The sequence below is a fragment of the Rattus norvegicus genome, chromosome X, assembly GCF_021556685.1.
Source record: "Rattus norvegicus strain SHRSP/BbbUtx chromosome X, alternate assembly SHRSP_T2T, whole genome shotgun sequence".
NCBI classification, from domain to species: Eukaryota; Metazoa; Chordata; class Mammalia; order Rodentia; family Muridae; genus Rattus; species Rattus norvegicus.
Window position 1 is genome coordinate 114,382,924 of NC_141554.1, and position 14,979 is coordinate 114,397,902.

A 14,979-nucleotide genomic window follows, 5' to 3' on the forward strand; every position below is an offset into this window, starting at 1 on the left:
CCATTTTTTCTTCATCCAAGTTAACCATGCTACTTTGGAATGACTAAACTGGGAGATGGGTGTATACCCTTTCTGGGTCTTCACATCTATTTCTCTTGTATTCAAATAGTTTTGGGGTTTTCGCTTTGCTTTTGTTTGGTTTGGTTTTGGTGACAGCTTGGTAATGAACAAAACCTAGGAGCAAATTTCCTTCTCAGGAGACTCCGTACACTAGGCTTGACCCATCCCTGGACATTAGGCAACCTCAGAAGAACAATCATTCACTAATATCTTGCTCAAGAAGAAGAATATCTTGATCTGTAATGAGCTTCAGCGTTGCTTTGTCAAGAGGAGATTCAAATGCTGGAGTTCTTTCCATCTAGGTAGGAGAAAGAGAAAATAGTAAGCATACTTTCTCTATCTAGCCCCTTCAACAGGGTTTTAATATGACCAATTCTATCCACCACCATTAGTGAATTGCTAAACTTTCCTGAATCCTTAAATGAATATTTCATTATCACATTTGTCAGATTTGCATGAATACAGGATTTATTTTTCACAAATATTGGACAAAGGAAAAAAGACAAATATACAGGTAGTTTTAATTTGCTAATGAATAATTTAAATGAGTTCCTCTATAGACACTGTGATACACACACACACACACACACACACACACACACACACAGCTTAGATTTCTACCCAGTCTGAAAAGGCTAATTTAATGCACATGGAGCTCCAATCTAATTCTCCTGCTGAAAGCAAAGGATAAGAAAACTTTCTCCCAAAGGAAAGGAAAGGAAAGGAAAGGAAAGGAAAGGAAAGGAAAGGAAGGGAAAGGAAAAGGAAAAGGAAGGAAAAGAAAGGAAAAGGTTTAAAAGGCAAAGTATAAAGTGATTTTCCCACCATTATACTCATTCCACCCATCTCTCAGAGATTCATGTTTGCCCTGTTGTCCCAATCCTGCCTCTGTGACTCTGTTCTTCAAAATTGCCAGGTTCCTCAATTTCCCTGTCCCAATCAAAACGAAGCTGTGAGGTCCTTCTAAACATAGAGTTCAGTTCACATCTATGATGATAGTTATGAACAACTAATTTCTTTTTACTCTGCAAAAGGTGGTCCAGGAATAAAAGAAGTGGCCTGTCAATCTCAAATTCACCACAGTTTTTGTAAGGAGGTAAGATGAAAAAGCTGGTTTGGGAAGCTACAAATATTTAAGGATACAAGATGAAAGATATTGAATCAACAATACCTGTCAGGCAGCCCCTGGAACCAATCTACTGAAGCTGTGACCTCTTTCATAACTTCTTTCCATCTTTAGTGACTGACTGATCACACAAGGCTTAATTAAAATTTGTTTTCCCTCCATAGTACAGGTGATGTTTGGCAGCAAGTCAGAACATTCACAGGCATTATGGGACTTTTGTACATTGGGTCTCTTTTGATAAGCCTGTAAATTCACAGAAGTGTGCAAACATCCTAGAGAAAGTGATCTCATTGGGTGGCATTAATATAAGACATTTAATGAGAAATAAGTGTGATACCTGGGAACTCTTGAAGCCTTCCAGAATTTGTCAAGGGTACAGCCCTTTCTAGAGACTTTTTGTAAATTTCACAGGCAACCAAGGTCAGAATGCTCAATTAACATTATAGTTAAAGCACAAATACAAATAAAGCTTGGATCAGAGGTGGGATCCCCTCCTGGGCCTGTGGTTTCAATGTTTTATATAGCCACAGTGCTGGCTACCCGCCAAGGATCCAGATGGGTAAGTTTTGTATACAGTCTAAGCTACATCTGTCTAAGGCCAGAACAGCACCACCAAGCACTCAGCCAATGGTGATGAGTCAGCTGCACTGTGTTCTGCTGCAAAATCCAAGACATCTTTAGGAGTAGACGGGTTCTTCTCTAATGCCTTCAATGTCTGTAGCACTGTTTCAGGGGGAAAATCTTCCAAGAGTTTCCAACCTTTCCTGCGGTGTGAGGGGGAAAGGGGGAAGAAGCAAGGGGAGGGGGCAGAAAAGAGGAAGGAAGAAGGGAGAGACTGAATCTGTGACTGGTGGTATCCTTGTTTCCCAACCCATAGGAAAGAATGTTGCAGAAGTTGGATGACTGTGTGTCCCAGCTGCTTATTTGCTTATGTTGGTCAGCAGGAAAGAAGCAAGCCAGACCCCAGGCGGTTGAGAATCAGGAGGTGGTACTGAAAGGCCAAGATCAGATGCTTGTCAAACAGAACCTTTTTGACTAGTACATAGTACTTGTGATTGTGGCAAAAAAAAGAAGATATACTGTGGTTTTCTTTTGACAGAAACCGAGAGTTGACACACTCTAGATGCTAACATGTGGATGCCTTTTGTAGATTTTACTATGATTGTGATTATTCTGGAACATTCTACAAAGCAAGAGATCAGAAGCATACAGAGATACTCTAACATTTTCTTTAGAATCTTCTGATATCTTTAAACTTTTATGACTTCCTAAGGACATGTAGAGAGGGCAGTGGACTTTCGGGGCAAAGATTCTTCCCATAAGAAAGAGAGAGAGAATAAGAAATCGATATACAGAAAAGAAGGAATGAGAGAGATGGCTTCAGCAGTAAAGTGCTTGCCATTCAAGCAGGAGGACCTGAGCTCAGATCACCATTACTCATGTAAGAAGCTGAGGGCAGTAGTTTGCACCTCTAAACACAATGCTAGAAAAACAGAGACAGGAAATTTTCTGGTGCTTGCTGGCCAGCCAGTCTAGCTGAATTGACGAACTTGTGGTTCAGTGAGAGGCCCTGTCACAAAATAGAAAGTGAGGAACAACTGAAGGAGACAGCCATCATCAACCATCAACTGCTGGCCTGCACATGTATATGTGTGCATGTGTACCTGTATACGGGTGTGTGCATAAACACACAAAAACAGTAAAAAGAAAAGATGGTGAAGGAAATATAAGAAAGTAGTATATCCCTCAGATGTAATTTTGTGGTCATGATTATTTTGCTGTTACACCTACAAATTCATCTCATCCTAGAAGGAATGAGAGTTATCCTGAATTCAAGCTATTGAACATATATAGTCTTATTTTTGCTTAGAAATTCCACTTAGAAATTTGCTTAGATCAAGCAGTGTTTCCAGAGGAAATGATGTAAGTATCTCAGGCAATATAGCCATGCCAATGCATGGGTCCACGAAATGGGGGCTATTGTTGTATGGCTTAGACGGATGTAAATCTCTAGAGACCTGCACTGGCTAACCACATGACCCATGTGCTTAAGAATGGGAGACAGGTACACCTGCTTGATAACTAGATAAAAAAGTCACAGTTGTTAGTTTTCAAACATGTTATCAATGTAGAAGACAAAAGGCTCTCTCAGACCATGGCAGCCAATATCCCTCGAGTATAATTCACCTCTGCAAACAGGCATCTCCATGATAAGTTTTTCACCCAACTCAGTGCAGCTTGGAAATTAACCAGCTGTGCTACCTTCTGCCAAAAAAAAGTAAGGTCTAAGACTGGCACACGTGCCAAAGGGAGTCCCAGCTTGGGAAATCTGTTTCCCCACTGGCCATTACCTTATGGCTTGTTTCGCACCAACTGCCTTTCTGCTTTTCTTCTTTGGAATGCTGCAATCTCCGCTGGTTGCAAGCCATGACCCACTTGCCTGCAGGGGCAGGAGACACCAAAATAGGGATAAAGAGAGGATGCCAAAGTGGGGCACAGGAAAGGAATCTGGTGATTAAGTATGAATTCCACTTACCCATCTTTGCCCACTGGTGGGGGTACAGGAAGAGGTTTGGTGAAACCCTTTTTTCCAACAAGCCAGAAGGTCTCCTCTGTGCCTTTACCCTTATTGAAAATATGGAAACATTTAACCATGTAGTGGCCACTTTTTCTAAAAGCATCATTTGGTCAGTAGGATATAACCATTCATTTCAGCTCAAAAATAGTCTCTGTTCTCCCATTGTTACCATTTCTTTACCCACTTTTCTATATGGCTTCCTTACCCAAGGCAAGACGAGCTCCAGATTCAAAGTGAACACCATACTGAGCTGTCTGTCATTCAGGCATTCTGTGTACTCATCACTAGGCAGCTCCGTCTTTGGCAGCATGTGGATTTTTTACTTCAAAGCGAGCAAACATCTGCATGGTCATCTGAGGGTCCTGTTTATTATTTTGAGACTGATCTTTTGGCATTAAGCAAGCCACTGTCTTTTCCATTTAGAGTACATGCATTCTCTATGCTCTACAATCCAACAGCTAGTATTATAAAACCCCAGAGGAGAATACAAATGTGATTTACAACTTTGATTTTTAAGCCTGGGGCATCTCGGTTGCTGTGAGAAGTCTATATGTCTGCAGCATAATTTTTAATGACAAGGTGTTTTTCTAAGTAGAGTAACATCACAAGTATGCCTCCATTTATAGGCAAATTGGTAGGTTGTTAAGAATCACAGATCTTAGAAGACAATGATCATAACTCTACGCTAACCACCACAGGAGCATGTCTTTGATGACTTTATCTCCTCCCTCTATTTTCCCCCACTTTTCTAGTAAAACTTTTTCTTACTGTGCTTTACACTCCTCCTTTCAATTGTTTTTTTTTTTTTTTGGCTGTCTTTTCATTTCCTCTAATTCATTTGGAAAAAAATTATTTAGACAAAGAGCCATATCCATTCCTTCCTTAATAATAATGACAATTGCCATATAAAATAAGCATATATAATTAATATTCTCTAAGCAGATTGTAAAATATATGGTTCAGACAAACCCTTCATGATGCAAGTAGGAAAAACGTACTGCAAATCCCAAGTTGCATTAATTGACAAGCAACCAACCCTAACTTTCATACAGTAAGGCTGTTTGGTGGTCTTCTGATTTCTAAAGAGGACTAAAATGACAAGAATGTACCCTATCACTCATTCTTTTATTTACTATATCCTTCCTATACCACAGTTTTGAATAAGAAAATGGTTTTCTCCTTAAACAGATCACAAAATAGTTAACAGAAAACAACTACCAGGTCACCTTTTCTAAAACATTAGACACTAATTGTCTGCTTTCTTTTTTTTTCTCACTGTGGAATGTCTTATAGAATAGTTGCTTAGTAAATGATCAGACAGTTTCATTAACGGAAATTCCTAACCTTTGAGCACTTACAGTTCCTAAGGTTCATATTGTTAGAACTCACACTTGAGGACCCAACCCTTAGCCATTTAATTGTTTCTCTTGAGATCTATAGGTCACTAGGACAGCACATTAACTTCTAGAAAAACTATGAAGAGGTTGGGTGGATCCAGAGTCATTCTGCAATGCCCAAACCATTACTTGGAAAAGAATATGGAAGTGTACAGACTCGGGCAAGCTTCCAAATTAAAAAGGATGTAAAGGAGCTCCGGGGGTACCCTGAAGTTTGGGAGCTCATCCAAGAATCTTATTTTGGAATCCTGGCTCCCTGCTTAAATACCCACTTCCACTAATCTGAAGAAAGAGAAAGAGACAAAACAGTAGAGCAACACACCTCAACACACCCCAAAGCCAGAAGCCCCAGAGGATCCGCCCCCTCCACCTGAAAAATAGCATCATGCTTTGACAATAATACTTTTAAGATACTTGACATCTCCTGTCTTATTTATTCTTTACAGAAATCCTTGAAGGTATCCCTTTTAAAAATATTTCTTTTTTAAGATTTATTTTATACACCGTAGCTGTTTTCAAACACACCAGAAGAGGGCATCACATCATTACAGATGGTGTGAGTCACCATGTGGTTTCTGGAATTTGAACTGAGGACCTCTGGAAGAGTGGTCAGTGCTCTTAACCACTGAGCCATCTCTACAGCCCAAAGGTTTTCTTATTATCAATCTTATTCTACAGTTTGGGACACTGATGTTCATGACACTGAGTGGCTTGTTAATAATTGAATATAACAGAATTGAACCCAAGGCTATCAGATTGAAAATTATCAATGCCCCTTCCCTCCACACTACATGGTACATGGATTTTCCAGTGTACAAGAGTCACAGGGCATACATGTCTGAGGCCAAAAGACAGTTTTTAGGATCTTACAGGTGTGAGACTAATGAGCTTTCTGGTAATCTTAGGTAAGAACACACCCCTGTGTAGACAAGTAGAAACACGGAAAGGATGCAGTTGATTGTCTGATGTCACTCAAAAATTAGAGAACACACCTTGGTCTTCATAAATCTAACAATATTACATCTACATTTCTTAGATCATCTCTCTCTCCCTCTCCCCCTCCCCCCTCTCTCTGTCTCTGTCTCTATCTCTGTCTCTCTCTCTTTGTCTCTCTGTCTCTCTGTCTCTCTCTCTGTCTCTCTCTCTGTCTCTCTCTCTCTCTGTGTGTGTGTGTGTGTGTGTGTGTGTGTGTGTGTGTGTGTTATCGGTTAAGAGAAGGAGTAAAAGATATTGGAAAAGAAGAAAAATCACAAAACAATACTAGTATTTATGAACCAGAGACTCAAATACTATGTAGTGCCAGAAACAAAGTCTAAAAAGGTCCACCTGTAGCAATGAAAACTTACATTTGCTGAGGGAAATCGTTTTAGAATGCACGTTTATGTAAAACTCTCTGAGAAATGGAACTGATATGAAAAAGTCTCTGCAACACGCTCCAAACTTGTCAAGGAAACAGTGACTTAAGTGAACTCAGCTGAGGGAGGGCTTAATAAAAATGTCCTAAATTTTAATAAAGCCATCAGGAAGAGAATACTGAAAATCCAGAACTGTCTATTTAGGCATTAGGAAAATATGGTGCCAGTATAATATGGCAGGAATTTACGTGGGCATTGGGACAACTCTCCAAATAGGCCAAGCTTCTCAACTTTAAATGATTCCTTTCCCAAGCAACCTTAGTTTTCTCATTTGATCTCTTTCTTTTTATAGTCACCGAATCACTATGAGTATCCCATGTAATTATTATATTCTATTGTCTTGCCCAATCTAAGATACTGTGTCGATTCCACTAAGAAAAACAATATAGAAAAAAAAAATCATCACTCCAGAGAAGGTAATGTAGTAAGGAAAGAACATAGCTACTGGATTCAAAGGTGGAGTTCAAGAAAAGAGGCTATAATGGAGGGATTTCAAGCTGGAAGGAAAACATGTTTGTAGCCATCAGCTTTGAAATCACAGCTTGCATACGGCAAGCAACAACAGAGTGGATGAAGAGTGGAAATGTGGAAGGAAAACATTCTGAAATGGATTGGCTATGTGATATAGTCAGATTGGGCATATATGGTATCTGTCTCCGATGTACTCAACAACTCCTTTGCCCATCTCATGCTTTACAATGTGTAATTTCTGACTCCAGTGGAAGGTGGAATGAAGAGAAACCAGGGGGCAGGGGGGCTTTCCTTTTTTTTTTTTCGGAGCTGGGGACCGAACCCAGGGCCTTGCGCTTCCTAGGCAAGCGCTCTACCACTGAGCTAAATCCCCAGCCAGGGGGGCTTTCCTATGCTCTTCCTTTGAGTCTTCTCTTCTTTTCTTTCAAAATGCCTTCCTTTCCTCTGCTGTCTTTTTTCCTTCCTTTCACTTTCAACGTCTCACTCTTACTATGTCTTCCTCATGAGGCTCCTGCCACTCTAAAAACCAGGTACTAGTGTGGCATTTAAAAAGCAGTTCTTCCTCACATTTACTGTAACCATCTTCCAAAAATTCCCAGAGATGGGGGAAACTTCAGGTTACAAAGGGCTCTTTCGAAGCTTAGCCTCATCTGTGTACTTGAAACTCCTAAAGATGTGACTGCTCCTGTCTAGAATCTATAGGGCAATAAAACAAACAAACAAACAAGCAACCAACCCATGGAACTATGGCCAGTATTTTTTCCCCCAGTTTTAAAAGTGAGAGCTCTTCCGTTCTTAGGCTTTTAGGTGAGATTTCTGTACCCAGCAATACAGAGAAAAGTGCTTCAGGGAACCAAGCTGCCTTTGTGCCTCACGGCTGGGAAATGACAGACTGTACAGTAGAATCACAAAGGCCTTGAGCGATCTGATTTGCTGCCCATGTAATAACCCTACCCCATCATGTCATTGTGTGAGTTCTCTGCAGAAGTGAGGAAAAGCTTCTATCCCTCTGTAAGTGCACCATCCTACTTGCCAGAAGGTATTAACCATCTATTGGAAGAGCTGATGTAATATGAGGTAGAAAAAGAGGTGATTGACTAGCATTAAGCCCTCCTATCTTTAACTCCTAAAATCTACTTACATGACAATCACCACCATTAGGGGAAAGCATGCCAATGAGAGGAACAAGCTGAACCCTCTTACTGCCCATTTATGCTTCTTCCCATGAATAATCACTTTAAAATCATCTTCATATACCATGGTGTCATGGAAGCAGTTCAGACTTTTTGAGATCTGGCCTGGTTCTGCTAGTCAGGGACAATGTTATCCTGTGAAAAGACTTTTGTCTTTCTGGGTCTTGACTCTTTTTCTTAAAATGAGCAAGTTAGATTATCAGATTCCTGGAGTCTCACACCTAAGACCTCAAAGCTAGAAGGAAATGAAGAAAATCAAGTAGAAATTCCCAAAGGGAGGGTGAATTATCCTCATGCCAATTTCCAGGTCAAATAATAATAGCCTTGGCAGAGAAAAGATCATATTAAACGTTTGTCTTTCATAGAAGCAGAATCCGTACCAACCCTTCCCCTCTTTGATAACCCCTGGCCTTGGAGAAAGACCTGTGTATATGCTGGGCCAATGGTGTGACTTAAAAATAAGTCATCAAAGGCAGTCACTGAGTGGGCTAAGTGAAAAATCTAAATTTACCAATACTGTGACTATGTTCAGCAGTGCCAAATAGTAAATAAAATGGAAATTAGGCAATCAAAATAATAGCATAACACATTACTAAACCAAATTCTCAACAGTTTTTCTGAATAGAAAAATATAACTTACATTCTTAAAAAAAAATAAAGCAGATTTTCAAGTCTCTCACATCCCATTTGAGGTTAATATTTAAAAAAGAAAAAGAAGAACAAAGAAACCTCAAATGGAATTCCAGAATCTGTCCAACATGTACCTCCAAGTCTCAGCCTCCCTGTGAGCTTTTTCAACAGACCATGACCTCTCAAGGCACAGGTGTGTCCAAGAGGTTTGGCTCCTCAAACAAAAGGTGTTTCTACCTTGAGCTCTGTTCTTCCACGAAGCTCTACTTCATAGCCTTCACTCAGAGTCCGAAGAATTGTTACTGTGCTGAGACTGACATGAATTCGGTATGCTGTAAAAGAAGGGGAAGCATCGCTTTGGCTCCTTTCTCACTGGTAAAGTCAACAAGACATGAACCGTGTGATGAATGTCCCCACTTCAGAATATAGGAAGCTCTCAGAAAAGTTTAGAAAGAGAGAGGCTGGGGGCGGGGGGGGGGGAGCAAGAGCTGTAGTCCTAGTTGAGTAAAAGGAGGAGGGGGGGAGCGATGACCTCATCAGCCCCAAAGAAGGCATTAACAGTAGCATTGGTCAGCCTTTTAGAGGTCATCTCAGATGAAAGGTCATGCAATAGTAAGGTGTTAATTTAACTCAAAGCTTGAGAAGGAGAAAGCAACAACCTCCACTGTGCTCTCAGCTACAATGTCTCTTCCTCTGAGGGAAGTTTCCCTTCAGCAGCTTGTTACATGGGTTGTTCTTAAGGCTGAATTCTCCAGATCTATATAATCCTACTTTATATAAAAAGGTGTCTTTTCCAAAAGAGGTACACTGACAGCCATCTCTTAGTATTATCACATTTAAAACATCAGTGAGAAGTATCCCAACTTCTTTCTATCAGTCAGTATTTTGTGCGTATCAGACAATGCTAACATTTTTTAAATGAGCAGTAAGTGCTTCCAGACATAAATATGCATGAGTATTTTTATTCTAGACATGTATTCCAACATGAGCTAGGAGACTTACGTTTGGGTAACTAGATCTTTCAGAATTCATTTACGATCGAATTGTAATTCTTTTCTGAAAACTAACCACTGGTTCTCTCAGATAAGGTCCTTGAGCTTCCTGACAATTGTCACTGTGTGACCTGACAACTTGTTGACATTGAGTCTTAAGTAAAAGTTCAAGATCTGTTCTCATAGGTATTTGCAGAAGCTGGCTACAATCTGAATAGGAAGACATAGGTGCACAGAACAGGACACCTTCATCGCGTATATTTACAGGATATTCCTTTAACAGCTCAGTAGCATTTGTTTCTCTTTTCTATTGGTGCACATTCATCCAAAGCCTCTGCTCAAAAACAGTTGTCCTGTTCCTTAAAACCACATCCCTAGGAAGTGTATCCATTCCCCCTGTGTGTCATTCCATTAGCCTCAGCTCTTCAGGAAGTATTGAAGTAGGCTAACCCTGCCTATGCAGTGGAGCACATAGCTTTAAAAAAAAAAAGGTGATTCTAACCACTGTCTAACATGTTAAGGAGGATCCCTTGTAAGTCCCTTATTACCTCCATTCAAGAATCCCAGTCTATTTCATTGGATACAAGGGAGAGACTGACAAAATTGATTTTTTTTATTAAGAACTAGGTAACACACCCTAGTGTCACATCCAACAGGTCAGAGGCTACCTCTTAACAGACCTTCACTAGTGGTGGAGCTTACTGCATATTCCATTCAAAGTCATAAGCCTTTAGAAAAGCACAATGACCAGGTTCCGATGCACAGACATCACGAGAGCATGCTTATTTGTATCCCACACAATGCCAAGCCTGGGCTCAGGAAACACTTACTGTGGGTGATTCAGTGCATTCACTTTCTCTTCCTGCCTGACCACTAGACAAGATGCTGCCCAAATCTCAGCATTCAATTTCTGCTCTCAGCTCTCCATTTGCAAAGTGTAATGTGTGGAGTCTTCCCAAGTGCAGACCAGAATGTGACTTCAGCCTTCTACAAAGCTTACATCAGTCCTAAGCACTGTGCCAGCTCTGCATTGCAGACCCATGACCATTTTCACTCTATATTGGGTTGCGTTTCAAGATAAAGTCATAGGCCCAGTCATATGCACACAGTGTCCCTGGATGACCACTTCCATGGCCTCTGCCATATCTGGGGAGGGGTGGGGTGTTAAAGACTTTCCCAGATGCCAGAAAATTTATTTTGAAAACAGTTTCTAAGTTCCGTGCTGCCTCATAGTCATGGCTGCACAGCCTAGGTTGATCGGTTAAGACTGGACCCATTGTATAAACCTGTTTCTGTATGTGAATGATGTGGAGTGGGGTCGTACAGGGCACTGCCAGCTGTGCTCCAGGCCACCATAACATCAGAAACTAGGGTCAGTATGATGCTGAAGTTGGAGCTGAAGGAGAAGCTTGTCTTGCTTCGTCATCTCAAAGGCCAGGGCTGCTACTGATTTAAATGATCTCTTTCATTCACTTAAAAAAAAAACTCCAAGAACTGTACATAGGGTTCAATTCTATTCTCTATGTTTTTCTTATAACAGCGTGGAGAATTTGCTTTCCTCAACCATGATATAAATAAAAAAACATTATGGTGTTGACTGTATTTCAGTAGAGACAGTGAGTGGTCAGGAAATAGTTGATGAGGCATCTTGCCCGTAGCAGACAAGTGACGGAATGATTTGTACAGTTTTCTTTGCAAATAAAGGAGGAAGCAGAAGTAGAATCCTTGTTACTATGACCATTTTTGATAGAAGCTAAGGATTTTACATACAGGCAGGTTGGAATTAATTATTTTTGAACCTCAAGTTCCTTGGATTGTAGAATTATCACAAGCTAAATTCTAGGGGCTTATTTGATAAAACCAGGAACTCCTGGAGACCTAACCAGTTCAAAAATTAGACTCGAGTAGCAAGCAGCAGTAGCCAGCTGAGAGGCAGCTGGCTCGTGTGCTTTTACAAACTAGTTGAAAACTGAAAATGTCAGTCTGTTACCTAGTTCTCTTCTCTACATGACTCCCTCACACCTACCAGGCTGGCCAATTCTTTCTTTTGCCCAAAAGTCTTTTTGAAGTTGTTTTGATCAAATTGACTGGTTGTTTCAGTGGCACTTAGCTACAGCTTTATTTCCAGAACAAGCTAAGGGACATGTTCGGTCCAACATCACCCCCTACTGGTTTGCTATTAGAGACCAGGGAAATGTGTGATAGACCTTAATTGTCTCGAATTATCTTTCCTTTTTCTTAAAAAAAAACATTAAAGCACCGAGTACCCAATTTTCTTTCTCCACTCTTGAAGAATCACTATCCCAATGGAAAGATGGCCTCACCCGAGCTATCTACAATACTCACGTAGCCCCGTTGATTCCATTCGAGAAGCTGTATTCACAGTATCACCAAACAAGCAATATCTAGGCATGGTAAGGCCCACCACTCCAGCAACAACAGGCCCTGTTGAACAGCAGAAGAGTGGGGCTGGAGTCAGCAGGTGGACATTCAATGCTAATAGGAGAGCCACACAGGCAGGTGGCTGGCTTAGTAGATGAACCAAAGCCTCCATCAAACCATTGCTCTAGAATCTAAAGGAAGACTGGTGATTGAATAATGAGCGCTGGTCTACAAGAAAGTGAATTTACTATGTTCTAGACATGACTGATTTACACTTCTATTCCTGTAAGAGTTCTACTCCAAATGCTGATATCTGTCAGCAAGGATAAAGAAACATCAAAATCAAACCAGAAAAGTCTGAACAAGGACTCCAGATCCAAAATAAGTTTGTTGTAGGGGGAAAACGTGACCATTTCCTGGGCATACGAGTGAGAAGACAGCCCACCTCCCAACTGTGTCAATGAAGAGAATTATTGCTCAGAGAATCAGAAAATGTGTAAACAAGCAGAGCTGACTTTTCATTATCTGTGGTAGGGGTGTGGAAGAACAGTGTACAGAGATGATCTAAAATTATTTCCCATTTGCCCTTGCAGGAATTTTTGTTCTCACACTAGTATGGCTGTGTTACATGTTCAAGATAGCTGAGGAAAAAGACAACTTCAGCAGGTAGGCAGAAAAATGAGCTCAACAGTCAATAGAAAGACCCTAATCTGTACCTTGGTGATTTTTGCTCTTTCTATGTTTAAATTTTTCATTATATCTATGCTGTTTCCTGAATTAAAGTCATTGTTTTGCTTCCAAAGTTTTTTCTACTACTAATAAGAAAAATTGATATATATATATATCAATATGCACATATATCAATTATATATATATTCATTTTATTCATGTCTTTCTCATTCGGTAGCAACTACTAGGGTACCATGGTAGGCACTATGGGGACTCAAAAATAAATAATGTATGGTCTAAATTACATCAGATATTCACATCTGAATGAAGAGAAGAGACTGCCAAGCAGAAGGCAAGGAAGCAACAGTGCAAGACAATGTGGCTGAGGCCAAGCAAATTGTAAAGTAAGAACTGGAGTATGAACTGAAGATGTGGAGATGGTTTTTCGGACCTGACTCAGTGCAGAAGTTTCCTATAGACAGGCTTGCCCAGACTCTTGTAAGGTGAGTGGAATTCAGTTACGGGGGAAAGAGCCATACATCAAAGGTTTGTGATTGGGATTTCAACATACGTGGACATTTGGGGAACTCTTAGAGAAAACATTCTACCAATTCATGCATCTGGGGAAAGGTATCAGGTTGAGGTAAATGGGTTTTACAAAATAAGGGCCTTGGCCCACTAGAAAATTTTGAGCAACGGTGATATGAAGAATATCTGTGTCTTTTTTTCCTCTCTAGTCAGTGTATTGCATGCATTGAAGGGGATGGGTAACCTTATAGAAAAGCTTTTAGGCATATGCTGTCATAAAAACAAACACAAGGCTTTGGAAAGGAGGTGATGTGATAAAGTAGGCAGCCAAAGTGGGGACCTAAAACACTTACTTTATGAAAGAGACCCAACGGACCTGTCGGCAGTCCATGACTAAGTTGGCATGGGGCTCTAAGTTTGTGTTGGAAAAGAGAGTTTGACAATTTAAATGTTATATTTGAAATAATTAGGGTACCGAATGATGTTTTTCATTTTTGTTTTGGAAAAAGAGTGATCAGTTGCTATATATGAAGCTTTCAACACAAATATATGAATAAGATATGGTTCCGGCGGCAAACAGCTTAACGAGTTTTGTTTGTTTGTTTGTTTGTTTGTTTGGGTTTTTGGGGTTTTTTTGTTTTTAGAGCTTAATGTTTAATGGCTATACAAACAAGGCAATGTGGATTCCACTGATGCTATGGAAAGGATAAATAGAGGCAAATGAGGAAGCAAAATGATGCTAGTACAATGTTCAATCTAGGAAAGAAATGCTGGTGCCTAGACTTGAGGAGTCTTTGACAAGGTAACACAAAACAGTCTCAAGAAATGTTTAAAAGGACAAAAAGTTTTTAAAAAGTGGTAGCTGGGGCTGGCAAGATGGTTCAGAAGGTAAAGGCACTTTCCACCAAGTCTGACAACCTGAGTTTGTGTTTCAGAACTGACATGATAGAAGGACAGAACTAAGTGTCGTAAATAGTCCTCTGACCTTGACACAAGCACTGTGGCACAAACACCCATACAATAAATAAAATAAAATAAGATAAAATAAAATAAAATAAAATAAACCAAGTAGTTGATTCAATACTGAAGTTAAGAGGGAGGACAGAGTCAAGAATAACTTCTGAGATTATAATTAACTCACTGGCAGTAACACTAAATTAAATATAAAACACAGGAGAGAGGGCATTGATAGGGAAAGAAAATCATTCTGTTTTAGACTTGTTGAGTCTGAGGACCAAATGAGACCCTCCTGTGAAAATGTCATCAGAGAAGCTGACACACATATTTTTCTTAAGGGAACCATAGTGTTAAAAAAGAAGCGGTATAATTATATTTTAAGTTCTAAAAATATGTTTATAAAATAAAGAAACAAATTGCCTACAGTCACCAACAGGTATACAGTAGTTCAATTTAAAAAGATGGGGGGGAAGGGCTTGAAGACATTTATTTAAGAGGGGATGAGTGCAGGAGGAAAATGCTTTTGAATAATTATATTATCTTAAACATCACAAATATTCGGTGGTCTTCTAGCATAGCAC

General features: G+C 40.0%; 1 protein-coding gene across 1 annotated transcript in view; it reads right to left on the minus strand.

The window, feature by feature from the left end:
- Positions 1 to 207: 207 nt before the first annotated feature.
- Positions 208 to 14,979, minus strand: part of Gucy2f (guanylate cyclase 2F) — a 97,823-nt gene continuing 83,051 nt past the window's right edge. The window contains 5 exon segments of the mRNA NM_053831.2: positions 208 to 358; positions 3,538 to 3,626; positions 3,723 to 3,811; positions 9,108 to 9,202; positions 12,209 to 12,307. Of these exon segments, the coding sequence (NP_446283.1) occupies positions 3,539 to 3,626; positions 3,723 to 3,811; positions 9,108 to 9,202; positions 12,209 to 12,307 (371 nt within the window). The 3' untranslated portion in view covers positions 208 to 358; position 3,538.